The 20,328-nt window shown below is 59.3% G+C and overlaps 3 protein-coding genes across 3 annotated transcripts; 1 reads left to right on the top strand and 2 right to left on the bottom strand.

The window, feature by feature from the left end:
* Window positions 1-411: 411 nt before the first annotated feature.
* CERS1 (ceramide synthase 1) lies at window positions 412-9,133 on the bottom strand. The gene is made up of 7 exons (XM_088535755.1): window positions 8,897-9,133; window positions 3,747-3,906; window positions 3,125-3,305; window positions 2,676-2,837; window positions 1,741-1,888; window positions 810-955; window positions 412-454 (listed from the first exon to the last, which is right to left on the bottom strand). The coding sequence occupies exons 1-7, from the start codon at window positions 9,116-9,118 to the stop codon at window positions 412-414; spliced, it is 1,062 nt and encodes a 353-aa protein (XP_088391881.1). The 5' UTR covers window positions 9,119-9,133.
* A 2,164-nt stretch (window positions 9,134-11,297) lies between these two features.
* On the bottom strand, window positions 11,298-15,011 carry COPE (coat protein complex I subunit epsilon). The gene is made up of 10 exons (XM_088535754.1): window positions 14,907-15,011; window positions 14,738-14,800; window positions 14,403-14,503; window positions 14,033-14,185; window positions 13,562-13,615; window positions 12,966-13,047; window positions 12,613-12,768; window positions 12,291-12,359; window positions 11,857-11,931; window positions 11,298-11,363 (listed from the first exon to the last, which is right to left on the bottom strand). The coding sequence occupies exons 1-10, from the start codon at window positions 15,009-15,011 to the stop codon at window positions 11,316-11,318; spliced, it is 906 nt and encodes a 301-aa protein (XP_088391880.1). The 3' UTR covers window positions 11,298-11,315.
* A 270-nt stretch (window positions 15,012-15,281) lies between these two features.
* Window positions 15,282-20,040, top strand: DDX49 (DEAD-box helicase 49). The gene is made up of 13 exons (XM_088535703.1): window positions 15,282-15,418; window positions 15,533-15,656; window positions 16,111-16,196; window positions 16,572-16,693; window positions 16,767-16,954; window positions 17,087-17,227; window positions 17,482-17,557; window positions 17,657-17,733; window positions 18,094-18,191; window positions 18,580-18,654; window positions 19,209-19,297; window positions 19,505-19,576; window positions 19,859-20,040. Exons 1-13 carry the CDS (start codon window positions 15,304-15,306, stop codon window positions 20,033-20,035), a joined length of 1,440 nt encoding a protein of 479 aa, XP_088391829.1. The 5' UTR covers window positions 15,282-15,303; the 3' UTR covers window positions 20,036-20,040.
* Window positions 20,041-20,328: the final 288 nt, after the last annotated feature.

Below are 20,328 nucleotides of genomic sequence, written 5' to 3'. Positions count from 1 at the left end.
TTCCCCCCAGTTTGACAGTGGGGTCAAAGGACCCCCCAGGACTGCTCGGACAGGGTCCATGGGGAAATCCAACAAAGATGGGGGATACCACAGGGGACGGGGAAGAGCCGAGGGACGGCGGGCAGAGGGAAGGCCAGGGGACCTAACGCCAGCTCCAAATCCTACCTGGGCCGCGCTAGCAAAGCCGCCGGCCTCCCAGGGGAACCCGCAGCGAGTGGTGGCAGAAGCCCATGGGCATCAGGTGAAGCCTGGCCACGGGCAGGCCCCAAGCGAGGCCTGGCCCTGCCAGTGGCATCTTCAGTGGCACGGAGGGGCAGGACACGGTCTCCTCGTGCCCTTCATGTGCGGGGTGGGGGTGTCGGGTCCGGCTCAGGCCCCACATCCAGCCAGGCTGCAGCAGCGACGCTGCCCCTACAACCGCTTGTCCTTCACGAGGCCGTTCCTCAGGTGTGTCCTGCGGGAGAGAGCGCAGCCAAACGTCACCCCGGCAGGTTCAGGAAGACAATCTGAGCCTGGTCCCCTGCCGGCCACATCCCGGCTGCCTGCGGGATCCAGCATCACCCGTCGCATGGACCGTGGGTGCTGCCCGGAGAGAGCAGCACCCAGCTGTGCACGGGAGCCGGGGATGGGATGGATAAGGACTCAGGGGATGTGAAGAAGGACACAGCAGGATGCTGAGACACAAAGCTCTTCCTGAGCCCCGCACCAAGGGTTTGCACCCTGTGTGAAGGATCCTGCCGTTTCCCAGTGCGGGTGCAGGGCCCGGGAGCCCCGCGGCTGCCGCCGGCGCTGCCTCCCCCCGCACTCACCCGTCCTTCAGCGCCCGCGGCAGCTGCAGGGCCCCCGCTCTCTTCTTGGCCCGGCTCGTCTTGCTGTCCACCACGTCGTACTCGCGCACGTCGTTCACCTCTTGCATCTGCCCCATCAGCACCTTGGCCACGAACAGGACGATGTACTGCGGAGCGAGAGGAACAGCGGTCACAAGCCCCAAGCGCCAGAGCTGTTGGAACCCCCCTGCTCACTCCCATTTGCTAGTCAGAGCCTTTCTGTGCTTCAGCCCCCAGAAGGGCAATCTTTGGAATACGGATTGCCCATCTTTGGCACCCATAGGTGCAAAGAGATGTCACCTGCTCCCCTGGGATGGAGCTGACATCCCGGCAGAGAAGATACATCCCGGAGGGCAAGGCAGGGCCGCTAGCAGGATTACAGCTATTCCACCTCTATTTACCCGGAGGAAGAGTTCCCTCTTAGCCCTTCTAGGACTCTTTATCCCCAATCTCTTTTTCCTAGAGCAGCAGCTTTTCTTTCCAGCAAAACGTCCCCACTTCAGTGGGAGGCAGAGGGTCCTACAAGATGTAGGGGCACAGAGGGAGGCCGCTCGTGGCCACACGCAGCCTCCTCGCCTTCCTCCTCCTCGCCTTCCTCCTCCTCGCCTTCCTCCTCCTCGCCTTCCTCCAGCCTTCGGGGGATGCCAAGGCATTGACGCCCTTATCAGGTTGCAGCCTCTGCCGACTGCCAAGGATCCCCCGCGGGGACGGCATTCCCGAGCGCCGCTCCCTGCTCGCGGATCCCCGGGTGCCAGACGGCCGGAATTCCGGCACGGAGGCCCTGGCTGCCCCATCCTGCCAGAGCTCCCGTCCGGGCACAGCCTCCCCAGGCGGGAAGGCAGCAGGGATAACGCGGGAGCAGCCGAGTGGGGCTGCGGTTGGTGCCGGGGCTGCCGAGCACCTCCGCACTCACCAGAAACCAGTAGATGTTCATCAGAGTGAGGATGAGGAGCAGAGCGTTGAAGAAGAAGTAGAAGGGGATGTTGGGGACCACCTGCAGGCTGGAGTGGCAGGTGGCGTAGAGCACCTTGAGGGGGAACCAGTAGAGACGGAACCAGAACCTGCCAGGGCAGAGGGAGCGCGGTGGGACCGGGGGCCCGGGGCGGCTTCGCCCGCTCCTCCCGGCCGGCAGCCCCCGCTCCTGGCTCAGTGAACGCCTGGTCCTACACAGGGCTCCATCCAGGGCCATGAAAGGGGTTAATGAAGGGAAAACACTAATGGGCAGACACGGCAGGACAGAGAAGGGACCTTCTCGGGGTAGTGAGGCAGCTTCACAATGCAGGGATCCACTCAGCTGGAGGAGGGACGGGGCAGGAACGTGGCCCCCGCGTGTCCCATCCATCCCTGCTGTCCCCCCTCAGAGCCAGGGTCTTGTTGCCACCCCTGCGTTTCAGAGCAGGCTGAGGAGAGGAAGGAAAAGGGACAGCCCGCGAGGAACGCAGCCCTGCTCTTCATTGTCTCTCCTGCCTTGCCCCAGGAGGGACACCCAGGCTGGAATCTGGGACAGAACCCTGTCCTCTTTCCTTCTTGCAGAAATGCCTCTTGCTGCTAAAATCAAACGAGTGGGAAAATGGCAAGAGCTCCTCCTCCCCGGGGGTCATTTGTCATGCTGCAAGTGAGATTTCACAGGCACTTCTGTGGTGACAGACGGCAAAGTGACTACAGAAGGATTCCAAGCCCAGCATGGGGTCAGGCTCGGCAGGAACCTCTTCCCAAACAGTTTATAGAAACGGCTTGTTCCCATGCACACAAAACCAGCAGGCTGTACCCTGGGGCACCAGGGGAATTGCAAAAGCTGGCAGGGACGGTTGGAAGCGGGATGAGGGTCAGGCCGGTGGACAAACTCACCAGCTGACGCTGAAGGTGAGGCAGCCAATGTTGGAGATGACGTCGTTGAGCCGGTGATAAACCCCGCCGCGGTGCTTGAAGTAGACGTTGAGCTTGGTGAATTCCAGCTGCACGTCGTTGACGTCGTGCAGGAAGAGCACGAGGATGCCCACGTTGTGGTACCTGCGGGAAAGAGGCCGGGGAGGGAGATGCGTGAGACAGGGTCAGTGTTGGCAGCCGGGGCGCACGGATCGCGTCGGGGACGGACAGGCTCCGGATAACGCAGCTGTGACGGACAGGCCTGCGTGGCGCAGCGTGCAATGCGCTGCAGGGCGGCTCTCGCGCCGTGCAGCAGCTCCAGAGCTGCCACTGAGCCCGGGTGAGCCCGGAGCAGGGGGGAGCTGCTCCAGCCTGGCAGGAATCCCCCCGGCAAAGGCCAGGACGTGGGCACGGAGGGGCTGCGGCCTCACCTGAACGCATAGGAGAAGGCGATGAGGGTCAGCGTGACCACGTGGTGGAGCAGCATGACCACCGAGTCCTTGCGCCACGTGTCCATGTAGGCGGTGGCGTAGATGGAGTGTCCGTAGAAGCTGCCCTGCAGCAGGTAGGCGATGGCGATGTCCGTGGGCACCTCCATGCCCTTCTTCCAGCCTGCGGTGGGACAGGGCGCCCCGGTGAGGACAGAGCCGCAAACACGGAGCCTCCGCGGCCCCGGAGAGCCGAGAGCGCCGGGCAGGCGGCACCAGCGCTGCCGCCAGCAGCCGGGGCTCAGCCCTCGCACACAGAAAGGAGGCGAAAGCAGGGAGAGAAGCGGGAGTCCTGGCTCCCTCCCTGCCCTTGGCGCCAGGCCCGCTCCTGCATGTGGGAACCTTGGCTCGGGCTCCCTCCCCGGGCTGCTCCGCGCGGGTCCCCTCTGCAGCGCCAGGCAGTGCCAGGTGTCCCCTGCCCGCACCAGCCGCTAGGTGACACCCTCCCTGCAGGGACGTGACTGCGGGTGGCTCCTGCGCCCATGGGGACGGGCAGGCTGCTCTGCCCCGTCCCCTCCTTCAGCCCCGGGCATCCCCAGCCCCTTGCCCCTCGTCCTCACTGTACCGTAAAAGACAGAGGGAGGGTCATAGAAGAAGGTATAGTCCGTGAAGAAGAGCAGGTAGATGCCGTAGGACCAGGACAAGGTGTAGAAAAACAGCTTCCAGGCGCTCTCGGGCATCTTGGCAGCATCCTTGGGCTGCAGGTTGCACCACTCTGCAAAGGGCTGCGAGGAGAAGGGAGAGGAACCGTCAGCCAGGGAGGAGCCCAGGGAGGTTCAAAGGCCCCGCAGGAATCAGGGTATTCCAGGAATCAGGGTAATCCCAGGAGCGAGGGGCAAAGCCGCCTCGGATACGGCTGGAGGAGCAGAGGGAGGCCGGCGCCGCTGCAGCCTGCCCGCACTGACACCAAACCTTCCTCGCCCAACTCCTGCGCTCCCGAATAACCCGCAGCTCCCAGCACTCGCGCGGGAACGGCAGGAAAGAGGGGCCGCCAAGGCCAGAGATGCCCTCGGGACACGGCAGACGCAGCGCCCCGGGGTTACATGTAGCTCCCTAGGGACCGGCGCAGCGCAGGGTGCAGACTAAAGGCCTCCAGGGAGCAGCGCCCGGCACCCCCGGGCTATATTAAGGCCCCAGCTGTCCCCAGGCTGCGGCTGGCCCGGCTTTTAGCTCCTCTCCGTGTCGCAGTTGCAAAGGGCTCCCCTGCCGGAGCTGTCCCAGCCTGGGAGCGCCTTGTTCCCAGCTTGGAGCTTCCCCCGTCAAGTCCTGCCAAGCGCCGAAGGCTCCTGCGGGAGCGAGGGCTCCCCCCGCCGCGCGGCCCTGCCTGGGAACGCTGCTGGCAAGGCTGGCTCCAGCAGGAAAAACGGGAGGAAGCGCCAAGGGTGAATGAATAATGCAGAGGCACTAAGTCCCCAGGGCCATGAATTATTCCCGCCTCCATAAAGCGGAGCACAGAAGCAGCTCGGATATGGGAAGAGCTCCCACATGAGAGCAAGCTGGAGAGCCCCAGGGCCACCAAGAGGCGACTCATTCAGTCCCTTTGGTGCCTGCGGTTGGGCTGGCTTTAGGATGCTGAGCTCAGCCCAGCGCACGTCAGCAGCCGAGGCACTTGTCACCCCTCTGTGCCGCAGCTCCCTGGGCGTAAAGGAGAAGGACACCGTGATCGTCCCCATGGTCACCCGCAGGGCAGGTCACCCAGCGAGGGCTACTCCATTCTCATGGGTGGCCACTAAACGTGCCAGGAATTTAGGCCCTCTCTGCGTGGCCGGGGGGCACTGGGAGGGCTCCCAGGCACCTCCCTGTCCCCGCGGTGGAGGATGCGGTGACGGGGATGTCCTCCCGCTACCCAGCTGCGTTCCCATGGCAACGGTGCGGAGATGCCTGTTGCCAAGGGTGACGGGGGCTGCGCGGGAGCAGCGGAGCCCAGGGCTGCTGGCGAGTGATGTAACGGGGCTGCGCTTAAAGGGCCCGGCGCCTTCCCCTGCCCTTGTGCACAGGCCTCTTCCGATTCCCCTTCGGAATTCCCGGGGAAGGCGGCCGAGGGAACAGGGCAGGCGGTGGCTGCGCATTCGCCACAAGAGATGCTCCAGAAAGAGAAACCAGATGGAAACGGCCGCTGCCCGCAGCCCTGCTCGAGCGCCAGGAAAGCGCCCGCGGCGGCGCCCGCTCCCTCCCTGCAGCCTGCGGCACTGCGGGGAGGCCGCCCGCCCGCCCCGACCCGCGCGTCCTTGCTGCGCCCGGCATGACAGGGTGCGAATTGAGGCACTCGTGTCCCCCGGGTCGTCCCTTTGGCCACCTGCCCAGCGCGGGAGCAGCCGAGCGGTGTCCGACCTCCCCGGCGGAGCGGCTGGAGCGCGGCGCCCGCAGCGCCGGAGCGGCAGCTTCACAGGAGCTTTTCCTCCGTGCGGAGGATGAGGACGAGCAAGCAGAGCTCTAATGCAGCCCGGCAGCGCTGCAGCTCCTGCACCGTGAGCGGCTGCAGCCCCTCCGCATCCAGCCCTGGCTGGGGAAGGGCAGGTCCAGGCAAACGCCACCTGCTCTAAACCCAAAGGGAAGAGGCGCCCGGGCCCAGGACAGGAGCTGTCACCCTTACGGGGAACAGCAGCGAGCTGAGCACACCACGACACCCCCAGCTCCATCACGGCTCCATCCCTGCGCCGGGCACGGAGCCTCCCGCTGCCTCCGTTCGCCACCCGCGCTGCAGCTCGGCCCCGTTAGGCTCCGGGGAAGTTTCCAGATAACCACACAGCAAACAGGACATCCCGACGCTCGCTACAAACTTGCGTTCGCCCTTCCTGGCTGTCTCGGAGCTCGGATTCACCCCTGGCAGAGCGGAGCCGACGCGGCGCTGCGGGGGCTCAAGGACCTTGTCGTGCCTGAAGGGCAACGCGCGGGCGCAGGGACAGCGGCCCCCGCTCCGGGACGCGGCAGCCTCATTCCCGGGAGCAGAAAGGGCCCCTTGTTGCGGCTCTGTCCCCGTGCACAGGCAGGGCTCGTGCCACGAGGGCCAGCGGAGCAGGGCCGGGGCCGGAGCCTTCGGAGCCGCTCGCTGCAGCGGAGGAGACGGGTCAGGTCTCAGGGCGCTGGGTCCTGGGGACACGCTTAAACCTGGAAAAATGGGCCCTGACAATACCGTAGGATGGAGCCAACCTGGGCAGGTCGCTGGAAGGGGCGACAGGGCCGAGGGCTTTGCAGCCTCAGCACATTTCTGTGCCTAGAACCCTGTGCAGAGAGTCCTTCACATTCCAGTTCTCACTGCATCTTTCCTTGCAGGAAACACAGCCCCGAAAGACAGAGGTGGCACCCGGCAAACACCATCAAGGTGAGAGGCAGAAGTGCCCACCACGAGGACCTGACCTGCAGAGCTGGCCCGGGGCCGCCGAGGGCCACAGGGTCTCCTGGGCGCGCTCCCAGTTTTACCCATTCAGGTTGACGGCTCCGGCCCCGCTCGGAAGGCAGCCGGCCAGCACGGGCTTGCTGAGCTCCAGCTCCCCGGCTCGCTCCCAAGGAGATGCCCGGTCCTGCTCCAGCGCAGATCCAGCTGCCCGCAGGGTGTCCCCCAGCGCAGGGCTCCGAGGCGCCTGCGCGGCTGCTCCGGGGACGTGGAGCGCGCGGAGGCAGCGGGACCAGGAGCAGCGGCACAAAGGGAAGGCCCCAGAGCGCCGCCGTGTCCTCGGACCCGCGCAGGGACGTCCGTGCCCGCAGCACCGCTGCCCTCAGGGCCGTTCCCCAGCCAGCCCCTCGCTGGGCCCAACCGGGATCTTTCCTGCACAGGAGCCATCCCCGCCTGCAGGAGCCACATACGAGCCCAGCGCTCCTAAGTCCACATTTCAAATCCTGCCCAAAACGCTCCCATTGCACCCACAGGCTCTGCCATTTCTACCCAGATGTGAGGCGGTTTTTGACAGAGACGTTGCAGCAGGGTCCTAAGAAAAAAGAGTGATCAACCTAAACTCTGTCCTTGCACCCCCTCCAAGAAAATGGGATGATTCAGGTGACACAGGAAGACGTATATTGCTTTAAGGCACTTGTTTTACAGAGAGGTAAGGTGCACTTCAAGGTCTTGTGGTGAGACTCACTTCCTCTTCAGATGCAGAGAATTACAATCCAAGCGGCAAGATCTATTATTTATAACTAACACGCAGGAAGGTGGCATTCGCAGGACACTGAATGAATTCATTTTGTGAGCGCGAGTGCCTCAGTTTTGCCAAGAACATCAAGGATGTGACATGAGGAAGGACCCTCTTTGCACCTGAGTCTGTTCTCTTGCACAAAGTCTGTTCTGAGGTTTAACGTGAGGTTTTTCTTTCCATTTCCCTCCTCCCTGGGTGATGGAAACTTTGCTGCCGAACGACCCACTCCTCTCCTACCTGCAACAGCAGTCATGCAATAAAAAAAAACCGATCTCTTAAAAAACACTAGAGCTTTTAGGGGAAAGCCACAACTTCCAAATTTTCCTATAGCAAGTCAGCAGAATAAATGGAAATTTTCAGATGTTTAATGATACTAACAATGAAGTAGCCTCCTCTCGCTGCTGCTACCCCTCCGCCGACGCGCTGGGAGGAACCCGATGCTATCGCCCGTCACGGAATCTCATCACGGCGCGCTCGGGTTCAGCCGCAGCCACCGGCTCCCACCACCTCGCCTCGTTCTTCTGCAATTCCAATTGTGACCCATTTCCCTGGGGAATCGTACACCGGGGCTGGCAGAGCCCCCGCAGGCGCCGAGCGGCCTCCCGGGAGCTGCTTTCAGCCTCCGATCGCCAGCGCTCCGCGAAGCCGAGCCCCGTCCCGCGCCAGGGGCAACTGGAGGCGCCTCCAGGCTCATTCGGAGGCATTTCCAGGCACTCGGCACTGCCCATGCAGGTACTAAGGGCCATTCAGTCCCATATAAAACATGTCATGTTGGCTCCTTTCCCACGTGCCATTTTAGCAGCTTCAGATGGCTCCGGAGGCCTCGGACTGGACCTTTGCGCAGGACAAGCATCACCTGGGGCCCAGATTTGTCCTTGCTAACCTGGCACCAGCCAAGGCAGAGCCATTTTCAGCAGCTGACGGGGCAGAGAAAGGGAAGCAGCAATTTCTGACAGCTTCATTACTACGGTGGGCAAGGGGAAGCTCCTGGTGGCTTTTTTTCCAAGCCTCTGAAGGGAGCAGCGTCTCCAGGGAACAAGATCATCCCGCAGAGCCGCAGGGAGCCACGCGCGCTGCTCGGGGCCATGGGCCACCGTACGTGGGTCTGCAGGATTGTCACCTGGCCCAGAACACAGCCCCTCTGTGCGTTGGCCTCGCAAGGCCAAGGAAGATCGCAAGGTCTGCGGCAGCTCGCGGGAAAGGCAACGTGGGAGAAGCCTCCCTGCCGCGGCGGTGCCGCCAGGACGAGAAGGAAGGTTTCGTTTCACTGCAAGGCTCTTCGCTGCAGGAAATGAAGCGCAGCGGCTCCGCACCGCACGGAAGGGCCGCTCACGCTGCCGGAGCGGCGGCCCCGCAGCCCGGCCGGCACTGCGGCACCGCGACCCGCGCTCCCCGCACCGCGTGTGCTGCGGACGATGCTCCCGCAGCAATGCGGCCCCACGCGAGAAACAACCCCGGGACGCAGCGCGGGGAAGCGGAGGGGGCTCCCCCGGGCACCGGGAGCCCTCCCGGGATGCGGCAACGGGAGCAGCGTTTCCCACGCGGCGGAACCTCCCGCGCCCCCCCCGCGCCGCGCACTGACCGCGAGGATGCTCCGCGTGGCGAGGCGGCGCAGCGCGGTCCAGCCGAGCGCGCAGAGCGCGCCCAGCAGCAGCTCCCGCCAGCCGAGCTGCGCGTTCTCGGCCCACGTCCTCCGCGCCAGCTCCCAGCCGCAGTCGCCGCAGCCCCGCGCGGCCGCCGCGAGGCTGCCGTAGCCCCGGCGCAGCAGCTGCCCGTAGCCCGGCATGGGCTCGGGGCCGCGCATGGCCGCTCGTCCCGCCGCGCTCGCCCCGCCGGCCGCCCACGGCCCCGCGGGCACCGCGCAGGCTCCGCGCGGGGCGGGCGCCACCGACGCGGCGCGACGCGACGCGCCACCCCCTCCCCGCGGCGGCACCGGGCGGAGGGGCCGCCCCCGGCCCGGCCCCGCGAGGGGGGCCAGGCCCGGGGTTTCACTATCGAGCGGAGACAACGGCGGAAACCGGCGGTGCCTGCCCCGGTGCAGCCGCTCCCGGCGCCGCGAGGGACCCACGGGCAGGAAGGTGGGACAGGGGTTTGTGCGTCTCAACACCCTGTGCCCTGTAGCAGTTCGGGGTTAAAAACTGAAAGAAACCTCCCCCAGAGCTCAGCAGGGCAGGGAGATTTCTGTCTTGCTGATGTGGGGGCCAAGGGGCAGCTGTGTGCAGAGAAAGGGGCTGTTTTGCCTTCATCCCGCTGCTGAACTTGGGCACCTGCTCCCGGTAAGTGATGAAAGGCTCAAGGAACCGGAGCGGGTCCCCTGCACCTGCGGGAAGGCAAAGAGCGGCGCGGGAAGGGGGTAGCCCCAGCTGAGCACGACGTGACGCCCTCTCCCCGGTCAGGCGGTTTGCGCTCCTGGCAGGAGGGAACACAAAGCACACTCCGGCTATTTTTAAAATGAAATGCAATACACCCATAGTCACACACAGAGTCAAAACTCCAACATGGACGTTGCCTCGGCGAGGAGTAGCACGAGCATAACATGAAGATCCTCTTCACATACTGGAACTCCAAGTTTTGTTATGCTAGGGCCCAACAGGAACCATGGAGCAGAGGAGAGTTGAGCGTTGACCATGAGGGGCAAAGGGTGTCAGGTTGTGCCCCAGGGCAACTGGATGGCAGCTCTGGAGCAGCAGGGACAGAAAAAGAATCATAAGGCACTCAGGAAAACTCACCTGTGGAACTACCTTGACCCAAGGTGATAGAGTCCATTCCTGTTTTCTCTTTCTCTGTGCCCGCTACAAGTCACTGCTCTGATCTCAGCTGCTTTGGGGAGAGCCCTTTTGCCATCAGGTTCTCTGCATCTTCTCTAATTGGTCTGGGCCATCAGTGAGAAACACAAGCTCATTCCTGGTGGAGGCCTGAACAACATGTTCCCCTATTCTCACCCTGACAGCCCTGGCTCCTACTATGGCACTTGCTTTTATTGTTTACATTTTTAAGTCAATTTATCATGGCCCATCAAGTGGGTAATGGCTGCAGGGGAAACACAAGCCCCTTTCACATCTCCCTCGGCCAGCTCTACAAAGGAAACATTCATTCAAGGCTGGACCATGAATAACCCCTCACTGGAAGGAGCTGCTTACTAAACAAGCCAAGGAGAGGGACAATGAGCCCTTTCACAGCCCTCGGGGGAGGTGGGCACAAAGGAAACGCCAGTTAGACACACAGTGCAGCATAAACCCCCTCCCCTCCCCAAGCACAACTCCAAAGATTAATATTAGAGCTGGGCAGGTCTCAGCTGAGGGCTCCGCTTGGACATCTGCTCTTTGCATTTCTCATATAACACCCTCACTCACCACAGCCACTTGGCTAAAACACCATACACAAGTCAAAGGCTACAGAAAACCACATTTACGTGATGTTGAATCACTGTGTTCCAACACGGGCCAGCTTCAACAACTGCAACTGCAGGATGTTCTTTGTTAAGGGAAGAACTAGTGTTTTAGACATGAACTTCTGGATTTTACCACCTTAAGTTCACAGCTGATCCTGTTTTAGGGAAGCGTTTTCCTCTTGCCAACAGCATCCTTTCTTCAGGGGATACTGGAGACTGAAACAACAGCCATAATTCAGGAATCACCCATGTACTGAAGGCAGAGGCTTAAAAAATAAGCCTTCATATTCTTCCTACAAACACATCCTCAGTACGTGTGACCGAGCTCAGAGAGGGACTGCTTGGATTCCACACAGATCCAGAAAAGGCTTTATTAGGAATGTTTAAGGTACAGTGTTGCAAACTGTGGATCCGCACTGTAATTTAAACCGAGTTCAAGACACGCAACCAAGTCAGAACACAGGCTTCTCAGATACCAAATTCAAATGGCTACAAGTTATTTACAAGATGAGCACCCTGCAGCGCAGGACTGCGCCGAGATGAGCCAGCCCGACTCGCAGAGGGAGTTTTTCCGCGTGCATCGCCCCGTTCCCAGGCCCCGGCGCTGCTCTCAGGCGCTGGGCGCGTACTGCACCACCAGCCGCTCAAAGTCATTCTCCTTCAAGGCAAAAACAGAAACAAAAGGAACAAAGCTGGAGCTCAGCTGTAAATTTAATGAGCTCTGCACCACCACTGAGCTCCAGAGACACGATCCCATTTTATTAAGGCATAAAAAATTCTAAAAAGCTCAACTGTCTCTATCAAGTTGTTCTCATTTTTTTTTATTTGTTCTATTCCCCTTTCCTATTATCCTTACCCTCCTGTTTCCTCTCCAAGTTGTCTTTTAGAACGATGTCCCTCCTATTTAAGTGTACCTGATGGTAAGAATTCCAATCACAGAACTATTATTTCAAGATGTCACTAGGTTCAGACACATCTCTCCTTGTCTCACCTCTGGCCAGCATCTCCCAACATCTCTCATGACACCAGAGGAAGAACAGACTTGCCCCTCTCAAAACTGTAATCATGTTTAACCAAGAATCTCCTTGTTCCATCAGACACCAGGACAGCACCACAATAAATCCATTTTTATGTTTAGAAGCGACTAGTACCTTTGCCTGATACTCCTTTATGAATGGATGATTTTTATGTGCATCTTTCAACTGTGACAAGTAGCGATTTGTTACCTGAAGGGATGAGATAGGGAAATGTAAGTATTAAGATGAAAAAAGTCAAGGTTTAAAACAAGACACTCGAGTAAACCCAGTTTCAGGGGTTATGATCTAATTTTCACATGATTTGCAATGCTCATAGCCCTAAGTAAAAGCAGTGAAACTGTGGAAACCCCACACTTTAAAGCAGACCTTAAATAGCAAGACAAAAATAACAGTCAGTGAAAACAGGACACACACTGCGGGAGCTAATTTTCCATCCAGACCTTCCTCTCAAGTACAGAAATTTACTTCCACAATGTACCCCCATGTACTTCCACAGCAGGGACAGGTTCACCAGACTCTGCTCCCCGAGGTCATCAGGGAAGTCTCACCTCTGGTGGCTTGCCCAAATGCTGTGACAGGACAACAAGGTTAATCAGCGTCTCAGGATGGCCACTGTCCTGAAAAACAAAATAATCACCTGCTTATTGGACTTAACCTCTACTGTGATTAGTTTTAAGGGCTTGCACAGTGCTGCAAAAAACACCAAATTCCTAACTCACTTTATTGGAGAAGGCAAAGCAGAAGAGAAGATAGGCAGTAACAGTACAAGCTTTGGCAAGGCTTTCATGAAGCAGGTTCATGTTATTTTGCTCCACGTGCCTATAGAAGGTGTTTGAAATCAAACCAGCCTGCCTACAAAACAGAAGATACCTTGTCCAGGGCCTCCTGAAGGACCCCCTCTGCATCATCCCACTTGCCCTGGGCCATATAGCAGGCTGCCTGTCCATTCAGCAGGAGGAGGGTGGAGGAGCATTTATCTGCCATCTCTTGGAAGATGTAATAGGCATCTTGCAGCTTCTCACCACCCTGCAGAGAGGAGACAAATGAGCTACTGCTCTGCTACACACAGGAGATCACTCTGAGACTGCGGGTGAAAGGAACAGGATGCAACAAGAGTCACTTAAACCATCAAAAGGTTGATGTTTCCACCAAAAAGTAGGTTCCAAAGCGGACAGTGTTTCCTGAGCTGTTGTGCGCTGGGGATCCCTCCCCAGGACACTCACCAAGGCTATATTCACCCAGGCAGTGGCCAGCTGAGTGAGAGTCGCATCTTCATCTTGCTCCTGCATCTTCTTAAGCTCCTTGCTGCAGAGGCAAAAGCAGGAGGGGTAGCAGAAACACACCGGATCCTCTAGAGTTCTTTCAGGTACACACAAAAGGCTGCAGTGTCCTCTGTCTATCCTTGTAGCACAACGGCCACAGAAACCTGGTAACGTGGCCCAAAGCTTTTATATTTTGATGAAATAACAACCAGTGGAACAGTGTTCCCTCCCCATTTAACCTTGTTTAATGAAGACAATAATCCAGGGCTGGGGCTTCGAACCACAATGTAGAACACATGAACTTAGGCCTGGGAGAGGTTCTTCCTTTACCTGTATCTAGCTTTATCACCCCCAAAGCTCCTGCATCATGGAGAACAAGGATATTGCACAGAGCATCCACAGCCACACACAGCTTATTCCACCCGCTGCAGGTGCTAAAGCTTTGCTAGGTGACCAAAATTCCCTTATCAAGGGCTGTTATTACTATTTCTTTTTTAAAAACCCACTGCAAGAACACTGCTTAGAAACAAAGGGGTGCACCCAAGGGACACACTTACCGGGCCAGGTCCAGCCTGTCGAGCTTCAGGAGAATCTGTATCATCATTGCCATGCTGCAAGAACAAAGGCAGACTCAGCTGGGGGCTTTACTGCTCCCCACGCTTTGCTGGGGAACCTGCTGCATAGCAGAGGGACATGTCAGCAGTCACTACGGACACGTCTTCCTGCAGCAGGAAAACCAACAAAGCAGGAAGAACAATCACTAGGACAAAGAACAGGGAAGCTCGCTCCTGCTTCCTAAATATTCCATTGCTGTAGGGTCATAATGCTCGTTCAGCAACCCTGAATACGCACTATTCTTAAGTATTGCTAGAGATTGATACCCTTTATAGGACAAGCTCCAAGCCACTTATTCCTTAGGGGGCAATCCTCCACAGAGCTTCCCAAGGGCTCCAAAGCGTTTTGGAGACGATCCGGACCCTGCCTGGATAACAGGGCCGTTGCTAACGGCGCCGCGCGGCCGCACTCACCACTCCAGGCTCTCCCCTTGGTGCAGGGTGCGCAGAGCCGCGTCGGGATTCTGGTCGTGGAAGTAGATGGAAGCGGCCATCAGCAAGAACGTAGTGTTAGCCACGTCAACGCTTTTGGCCATTTTTTTGTCCAGCTCGGCAACAATTGCATCCCTGAGAAGAGCAACAGTATGAATTTGGGGTTATTTCATTACTAAAAAAAAAAAAATGCAAAAAGATTCAACCCCCTAAAAATCCACTTTTGGTGATTCACTGCAGAACGAGACAGCAGAGTGCACAGACACAGCACACTCCCCCTGGAAACTTCCCACAGGGAAGCACATTCCCTGACAGACAGCATTCGAGCATTGTAACTTATTACCACGCTTACCTTTGACTCTCGTTGGAAAGATACTCTGCAAACATTCTCACTGCTTGGAGCTCAGGGCTAGCATTGGCTTTAATTTCGTCCAGAACAACGCCATATTTCCTCTATTACAGACAAAATGCAGAGGTTTCAGACAACAGGCACAAAGGTTTGGTCTATAAGAACTAGGGAAACCGCTACTTTATACCTCCCATCACGCTCCCCAAGCACAGCAGGATTTCACAGACCATATAAAGGAGGATTTTCCCTGCACTTTTTTTTAAGGTAAAGAAGCACCTCTAGAGGAGGACTCGGGTAGGACCGGCCCGGGCGCCGCCGGTAACGGCCTCCCGCCTCACCTGCGCGATGTAGGCGCGGAACAGGAACACGTCCCGCTCCGTCTCCTTCTCCGGGCCGGACGGCTGAGGGGGGAACGAGAGATGTGACTCGAAGCCGCACGGAGCCGCCGCCGCGGGCCGGGGCTCCCGGCCGGAGCTCCCCCCGGGGCTCCCCCCGGGGCCGCGCTACCTTGGCGCGCTGCGCCTCGTTGATGGCGGCCTGGAAGGCGCCGAGGTAGAAGAGGTTCCGCACGTCGAAGAGCTCGTCCACACCGCCGCCCTGCGCCGCCGCCATCCCGCACCACACGTCTGCGGAAGCGGCAGTGCCGGGCACCGCCCCCCTCACAGCCAATGAGCGCGCCGGGAGGCGATGACGCTACATGGGCGCGGCCAATGAGAGCGCGGCGCCGGGTGAGGGCGGGCGGAAGCGAAGGGCTGCGGGCGGAAGCGAAGGGCTGCGGGCGGAAGCGAAGGGCTGCGGGCGGAAGCGAAGGGCTGCGGGCGGAAGCGAGGGGCTGCGGGCGGAAGCGAGGGGCTGAGGGCGGAAGCGAAGGGCTGCGGGCGGAAGCGAAGGCCGCGGCGGCGGCATGGCGGCGTTCCGTGCGCTGGGGCTGGCGCCGTGGCTGGCGGAGCAGGCGGGGCGGGTCGGGCTGGGCCGCCCCACGCCCGTGCAGGCCGCGTGCATCCCGCCCGCGCTGCAGGGTGAGCCCCGGAGCGGCCCTCGCGCCGCTCAGCGGCTCCGCGTGGCCCGGTAACGGCGCCGCGCGGCCGTTTAGCGGCCGTTAACGGCTCCCCGCACCTCTGCCCCCCGCCCAGGTCGCGACTGCCTGGGCTGCGCCAAGACCGGCAGCGGCAAGACGGCGGCCTTCGTGCTGCCCGTGCTGCAGGCGCTCTCCGAGGACCCCTACGGCATCTTCTGCCTCGTGCTGACGCCCACGAGGTGCCGGGGGCGCCGGGAGACCCGTGTCCCCCCGCTGCGTCCCCGCTCATGTCCGTCCGTCCCCCGCCATGTCCCCTCCTGCACGTCCCCCCTCGTGGCCCCCCTGCCACTCCCTCGCTCATGTCCCCCCCACGCCGTGTCCCCCCCGCCGCCGTGTCCCCTCCTGCACGTCTCCACCGTGTCCCCCCCGCTGCGTCCCCCCTCATGTCCGTCCGTCCCCCGCCATGTCCCCTCCTGCACGTCCCCCCTCGTGACCCCCCTGCCACTTCCTCGCTCATGTCCCCCCCACGCCGTGTCCCCTCCTGCACGTCTCCACCGTGTCCCCCCCCGCCGCGTCCCCCCTCATGTCCCCCCGTGGCTGTGTCCCCGCTCTGTGTCCCCCCGGTGTGTCCCATCCCCCGGCTGTGTCCCCCCGCCGTGTCCCTCGCCGATGCCCTCTCTCCTCTCCGCGCAGGGAACTCGCCTACCAGATCGCCGAGCAGTTCCGCGTGCTGGGGAAGCCCCTCGGCCTCAAGGACTGCGTCGTGGTGGGCGGCCTGGGTGAGTGGGGCCGGGGGCTCCGATGGGGCCGGGGGCTCCGATGGGCCCCGCGCGGCTGGGGAGCCACCGGGGCCGGGACGGGCACAGGAGCAGCCGAGCGAGCGCCCGTAACTGCCCGTCCCTGCGGCACCCATGTGGGGACGGGTAACCTGCCTGGGTCACTCTTTGGCCCTGGGATAGAAGCCTGTGTGACTTATCCCTAAACTGGGAGCGTTCCCCTATTTGCAAGCGTCTGTTTTTATAGCCAGGTGCTACAAAACTACCCAAACACCATTATGGATTTAAAATCCTTAGGTTTTTAAATGCAGGGCGGTTTAGATGCCCGCTGTTATCTAGGGCGTTGGGCTGCCGTAAGCTCCGTGGCTCCCGTTTCAGACATGGTGGCCCAGGCGCTGGAGCTGTCGCGGAAGCCCCACGTTGTCATCGCCACCCCGGGCAGGCTGGCCGATCACCTGCGCAGCTCCAACACGTTCAGCCTCAAGAAGCTCCGGTTCCTGGTGAGGCTCCGTTCAGGGCGGTTCCGCTGCCGGCTCCTCGGAGCGAGCGCGGACGGGCCGCTCTGTGTCCTAGGTCCTGGATGAGGCTGACCGGCTGCTGGAGCAGGAATGCACCGACTTCACCGAGGACCTGGAGGTGATTCTGGCAGCGGTGCCGGCCCGGAGGCAGACGCTGCTCTTCAGCGCCACGCTCACCGATACGCTGAAGGAGCTCAAGACCCTGGCCACGAACGAGCCTTTCTTCTGGGAGGCCACGTCCGAGTGAGTTTCCACCTGGCCCGGATCAGGGACCTCCGCTCTCTTGTCTTGTCTTGTCTCCTGGTTGTTTTTTGTCTCCTTCACGTTCCTCCCTTGCTTGTCAAACCTGGACTTTTGTGGTGCCCCTCGCTGCAGGGTGCGGACGGTGGATGAGCTGGACCAGCGCTACCTGCTCGTGCCGGAGATGGTCAAGGACGCGTACCTGGTCCATCTGATCCAGACCTTCCAGGACGAGCACGAAGACTGGTCTATTATTGTCTTCACCAAAACCTGCAAGTGAGTCGAGCTGCTCCTTGGGATGCTCTTGCTGTAGACAGCAGAAATGGCTTTGTGTTTCTTCCTCGGGTTTATTGCTTGCTAGGCTGGGGCAGCAGTTGCTTCCTTAGTCTATGCTGACATGTGGCAGATGAGCACCCTTTCTTTCGGGCAGTCGGATTCAGAAGAACTGACTAGAAACGCAGTGCTCTGGGCTGCTGCGTTGCCCCCTTTGATCTTCCCTTGCTTCTGCTGAGGGCTATTTTTGCCTTTAGGGACTGCCAGGTCTTGAACATGATGCTCAGGAAGTTCAACTTTCCCTCTGTAGCTCTGCACTCCATGATGAAGCAGGTGAGTGGCCGGCAGGCTGGGGAGAGGGACACGTCTGGCTGTGTCCCCAGGCCACGCGGCTCCCGAGCAGGGTCTCTGATCCGGATTTCCCCTTCACAGCGGCAGCGATTTGCAGCTTTAGCAAAGTTCAAGTCCAGCATCTTTAGGATTCTTATTGCCACTGATGTTGCTGCCAGGTAATGGAAAACTGCTGTGATTATGGAACGCTTTTTAGCTGTATTCTCGAGCTAATTTGTGGGTGAAGTAGCTCTGATTGTGCCTGTTTGCTGCAGCAGGAGCATGTGCATGTATTGTAGCAGGGGAATGATTTTGTGGGGCTTAGCTTGTCCCCAGGAGGGAATGTTAGGCCATCAGTGGGTTACAGGGTGATGTGCACATCAGGCCATCCATTTTTATGGCTGTTGAAGGGCAGTATGAGGAGAGGGTTTTTCCTAGAATAAGCTGGAGCTACTGAAAGCGATATTCATGAGAATATTGGGGAAAGCAGAGTAATAGAATGGTGTTTTTCAACTTCCTTCTCCTTTACTGCATTCTAGAGGTTTGGACATTCCTACAGTACAAGTTGTCATCAACCACAATACTCCAGGCTTGCCAAAAATCTACATTCACCGGGTTGGCCGCACAGCCCGTGCAGGTGAGCCAGGAACCCCACGTGCCGTTTGCTGCGAGGTTGTGGGATAACCTGGGGTTACCCCGGTCCCAGGTAACGGGATCCCGGGGCTGGGCTGTGTCCCGAAACGCGTGAGGATGCTCACGGAAGGGGCAGCTGCAGTGCAGTCCTCTCAGCCGGCGTCGGAGCTGCTCACATCCCTGGCTCAGCAGCCTGCCCTAGGTTCACCTTGGCCCTGGCTGGTTTGCACCAGTGGTTAATTGATTCTGCAGAGCAAATAAAGGTCCTGCTTCAGAGCATCCCGTCGCCGCAGCGTGCCAGGCTGACTCAGGGGATGGATGGAAGCTGGCACGGATCAGGCTTCGTCTCCTCTGCTTGTCGAGATTCATACATCAGCGTTGTCATCCTGCAGGTCGGCACGGACTGGCTATTACGATGGTGACGCAGTACGACATCCATCTGGTACACGCTATCGAGGACGAAATCAGTGAGTAGGGAGCGTTGGTGCTGCTGAAAAAGGGGTGATGCACACTCCTCTGTACCGGTGGTGCTTGCAGCCCTGATTTCACAGATAGGATGTGTGAGCCGGAACATTGATATAAAAAGGGTCTCTGTTCCCTGTTTGTGTGGCCGAGGCTTGGAGAAGAGCAGAAGCTCTTGGGTCTGTGAGCTCTGGGTTTGCTGCAGTGTGTGCCAGGCAGGGGCAGGTTTGTCTCCCTGCTGTTTCTAGTGCAGGAGAAACAGTCTGGAGAGCTCGCTCTGTGACAACCAGCTCCTGCTTTCCTTCCTGCCTGGCACAGTGCTGTGGATGTTTGGTGGAGATTCAGATTTCATCTGTTTTTTGGAAATACAAGTGCAGCACCTTGTGCTCTTGGGAACTGTGGGCAGAGGGAAGGGTTTGATCCTGCGTTGCAGGGCTGTAGAAGCCACAGGGATCAGAGCAAGTGACAACAGTGCCACTGACAGCCAGTGGAACTGTGCTGGTTTGCAGCAGGATCTGCAGTTGTGTTTTGTAGCGAACCATGTTCTGTAAATGTTTAGAGCTGAAGCTGCAGGAGTTCTCCGTGGAGGAGCGCTTTGTGCTGGACATCCTCACCCAGGTGTACATCACCAGGAGGGACTGTGAAATAGTAAGTGCAAATGCAAGCCCTGTGGTCGGAGCCCTGGAAATCGGAGGCTTCTTTCCCTTGAGCGCTGCCTTGGGGAGAAGGGCTGCAGGCTGCCGGGGCGCCTGGGGGAGCGAGGGGGGCTCTGCTCATCCTCCGAGCAGTCCTGCTGTTCTGCATCGCTCGCGGTGCTCGATTGCTGATTGCCCCGCTGTATTTTTGCTTTGACAGAAACTGGAGGGGATGGATTTTGATGAAAAGAAAGAAATAAATAAGCGGAAACAACTGATCCTTGAAGGGAAGGTGAGAACTGCTGCTGTGTAAACTGCTTTGATCAGTAGCTGATATAACACCATTGATGTGGGAAGGGAATGACAGTTCTTTCTTCACTGCTCGAGTTTGTCTGCCTCCCTTTTGGAGGTAAAATTTATCTTAAAGGGCGACTGATACGGAAAAAATAATCTGGGTTAGTGCCTGACTTCTGCAGCCTATTCAGTGAAGGGCAAGGGAGTAGAGTGGGCACCTGGCAAGGGGCTGGTACTGTCCCTGTGCCTGTGACTAATACCCTGGCATTTGCCATTGCAGGATCCAGATCTGGAGGCCAAAAGGAAGGCAGAACTGGCCAAGATCAAGAAGAAAAACAAGCAATTCCGTGAGAAGATCCAGCAAACGCTGGAGGATAAAAAGCAACTGCAGCTGAAGAAGAAAGTGCAGAAGAGGATAGAGCGGCAGGAGAGGCGGCGTGCAAAGGAAGAGAAATAACGTCCTGGGGCTCCTCCGGGGCAGCTTGTGTGTCCTGCTGATCCATCTCTGTTGGGGAGTGGGTGAGGGAGGATGGGAGCCTCTGGAAAAACCATTCCATGTGCAATGCTGCTTGGTTGAGGCCATCCTGAAAGGCTGCATCCGTCTCCTGGAAGTGTCCTTCAAAAGCCCAGTGCTTCCCCAGGGGCTGTGGGTGATGTGAAGGGAAACAGGAGCTGTCCTGCCTTCAGTTGTTGCTCTTTCCCTTTCAAGGGGTGGTGCTCGACACTTGTTTATATCAACAGATTCTCCCC

Source organism: Tinamus guttatus, unplaced genomic scaffold (genome assembly GCF_059628265.1).
Source record: "Tinamus guttatus ecotype Peru unplaced genomic scaffold, ASM5962826v1 Tinamus_guttatus_pri_ptg000643l, whole genome shotgun sequence".
In the NCBI taxonomy this organism is placed as follows: domain Eukaryota; kingdom Metazoa; phylum Chordata; class Aves; order Tinamiformes; family Tinamidae; genus Tinamus; species Tinamus guttatus.
The sequence above is the reverse complement of the archived record's forward strand: the minus strand, read 5'-3'. Positions and strand labels throughout refer to the sequence as shown.

Excerpts from the sequence above, each read along its gene's own strand:
- CERS1 (XM_088535755.1), bottom strand. The coding sequence starts at position 9,118 with ATGCGCGGCCCCGAGCCCATGCCGGGCTACGGGCAGCTGCTGCGCCGG. Across the intron at positions 1,889-2,675 it reads CTCACCTTCAGCGTCAGCTG|GTTCTGGTTCCGTCTCTACT; the intron begins GTGAGTTTGTCC and ends CTGCCCTGGCAG. Across the intron at positions 956-1,740 it reads TGAACATCTACTGGTTTCTG|TACATCGTCCTGTTCGTGGC; the intron begins GTGAGTGCGGAG and ends CTCGCTCCGCAG.
- COPE (XM_088535754.1), bottom strand. The coding sequence starts at position 15,011 with ATGGCGGCGGCGCAGGGCGGCGGTGTGGACGAGCTCTTCGACGTGCGG. Across the intron at positions 14,186-14,402 it reads CTTTCCAACGAGAGTCAAAG|GGATGCAATTGTTGCCGAGC; the intron begins GTAAGCGTGGTA and ends TGCTCTTCTCAG. Across the intron at positions 12,769-12,965 it reads CCTGGGTGAATATAGCCTTG|GGTGGTGAGAAGCTGCAAGA; the intron begins GTGAGTGTCCTG and ends TCCTCTCTGCAG.
- DDX49 (XM_088535703.1), top strand. The coding sequence starts at position 15,304 with ATGGCGGCGTTCCGTGCGCTGGGGCTGGCGCCGTGGCTGGCGGAGCAG. Across the intron at positions 15,419-15,532 it reads CATCCCGCCCGCGCTGCAGG|GTCGCGACTGCCTGGGCTGC; the intron begins GTGAGCCCCGGA and ends CCCCCCGCCCAG. Across the intron at positions 18,655-19,208 it reads CGCTATCGAGGACGAAATCA|AGCTGAAGCTGCAGGAGTTC; the intron begins GTGAGTAGGGAG and ends GTAAATGTTTAG.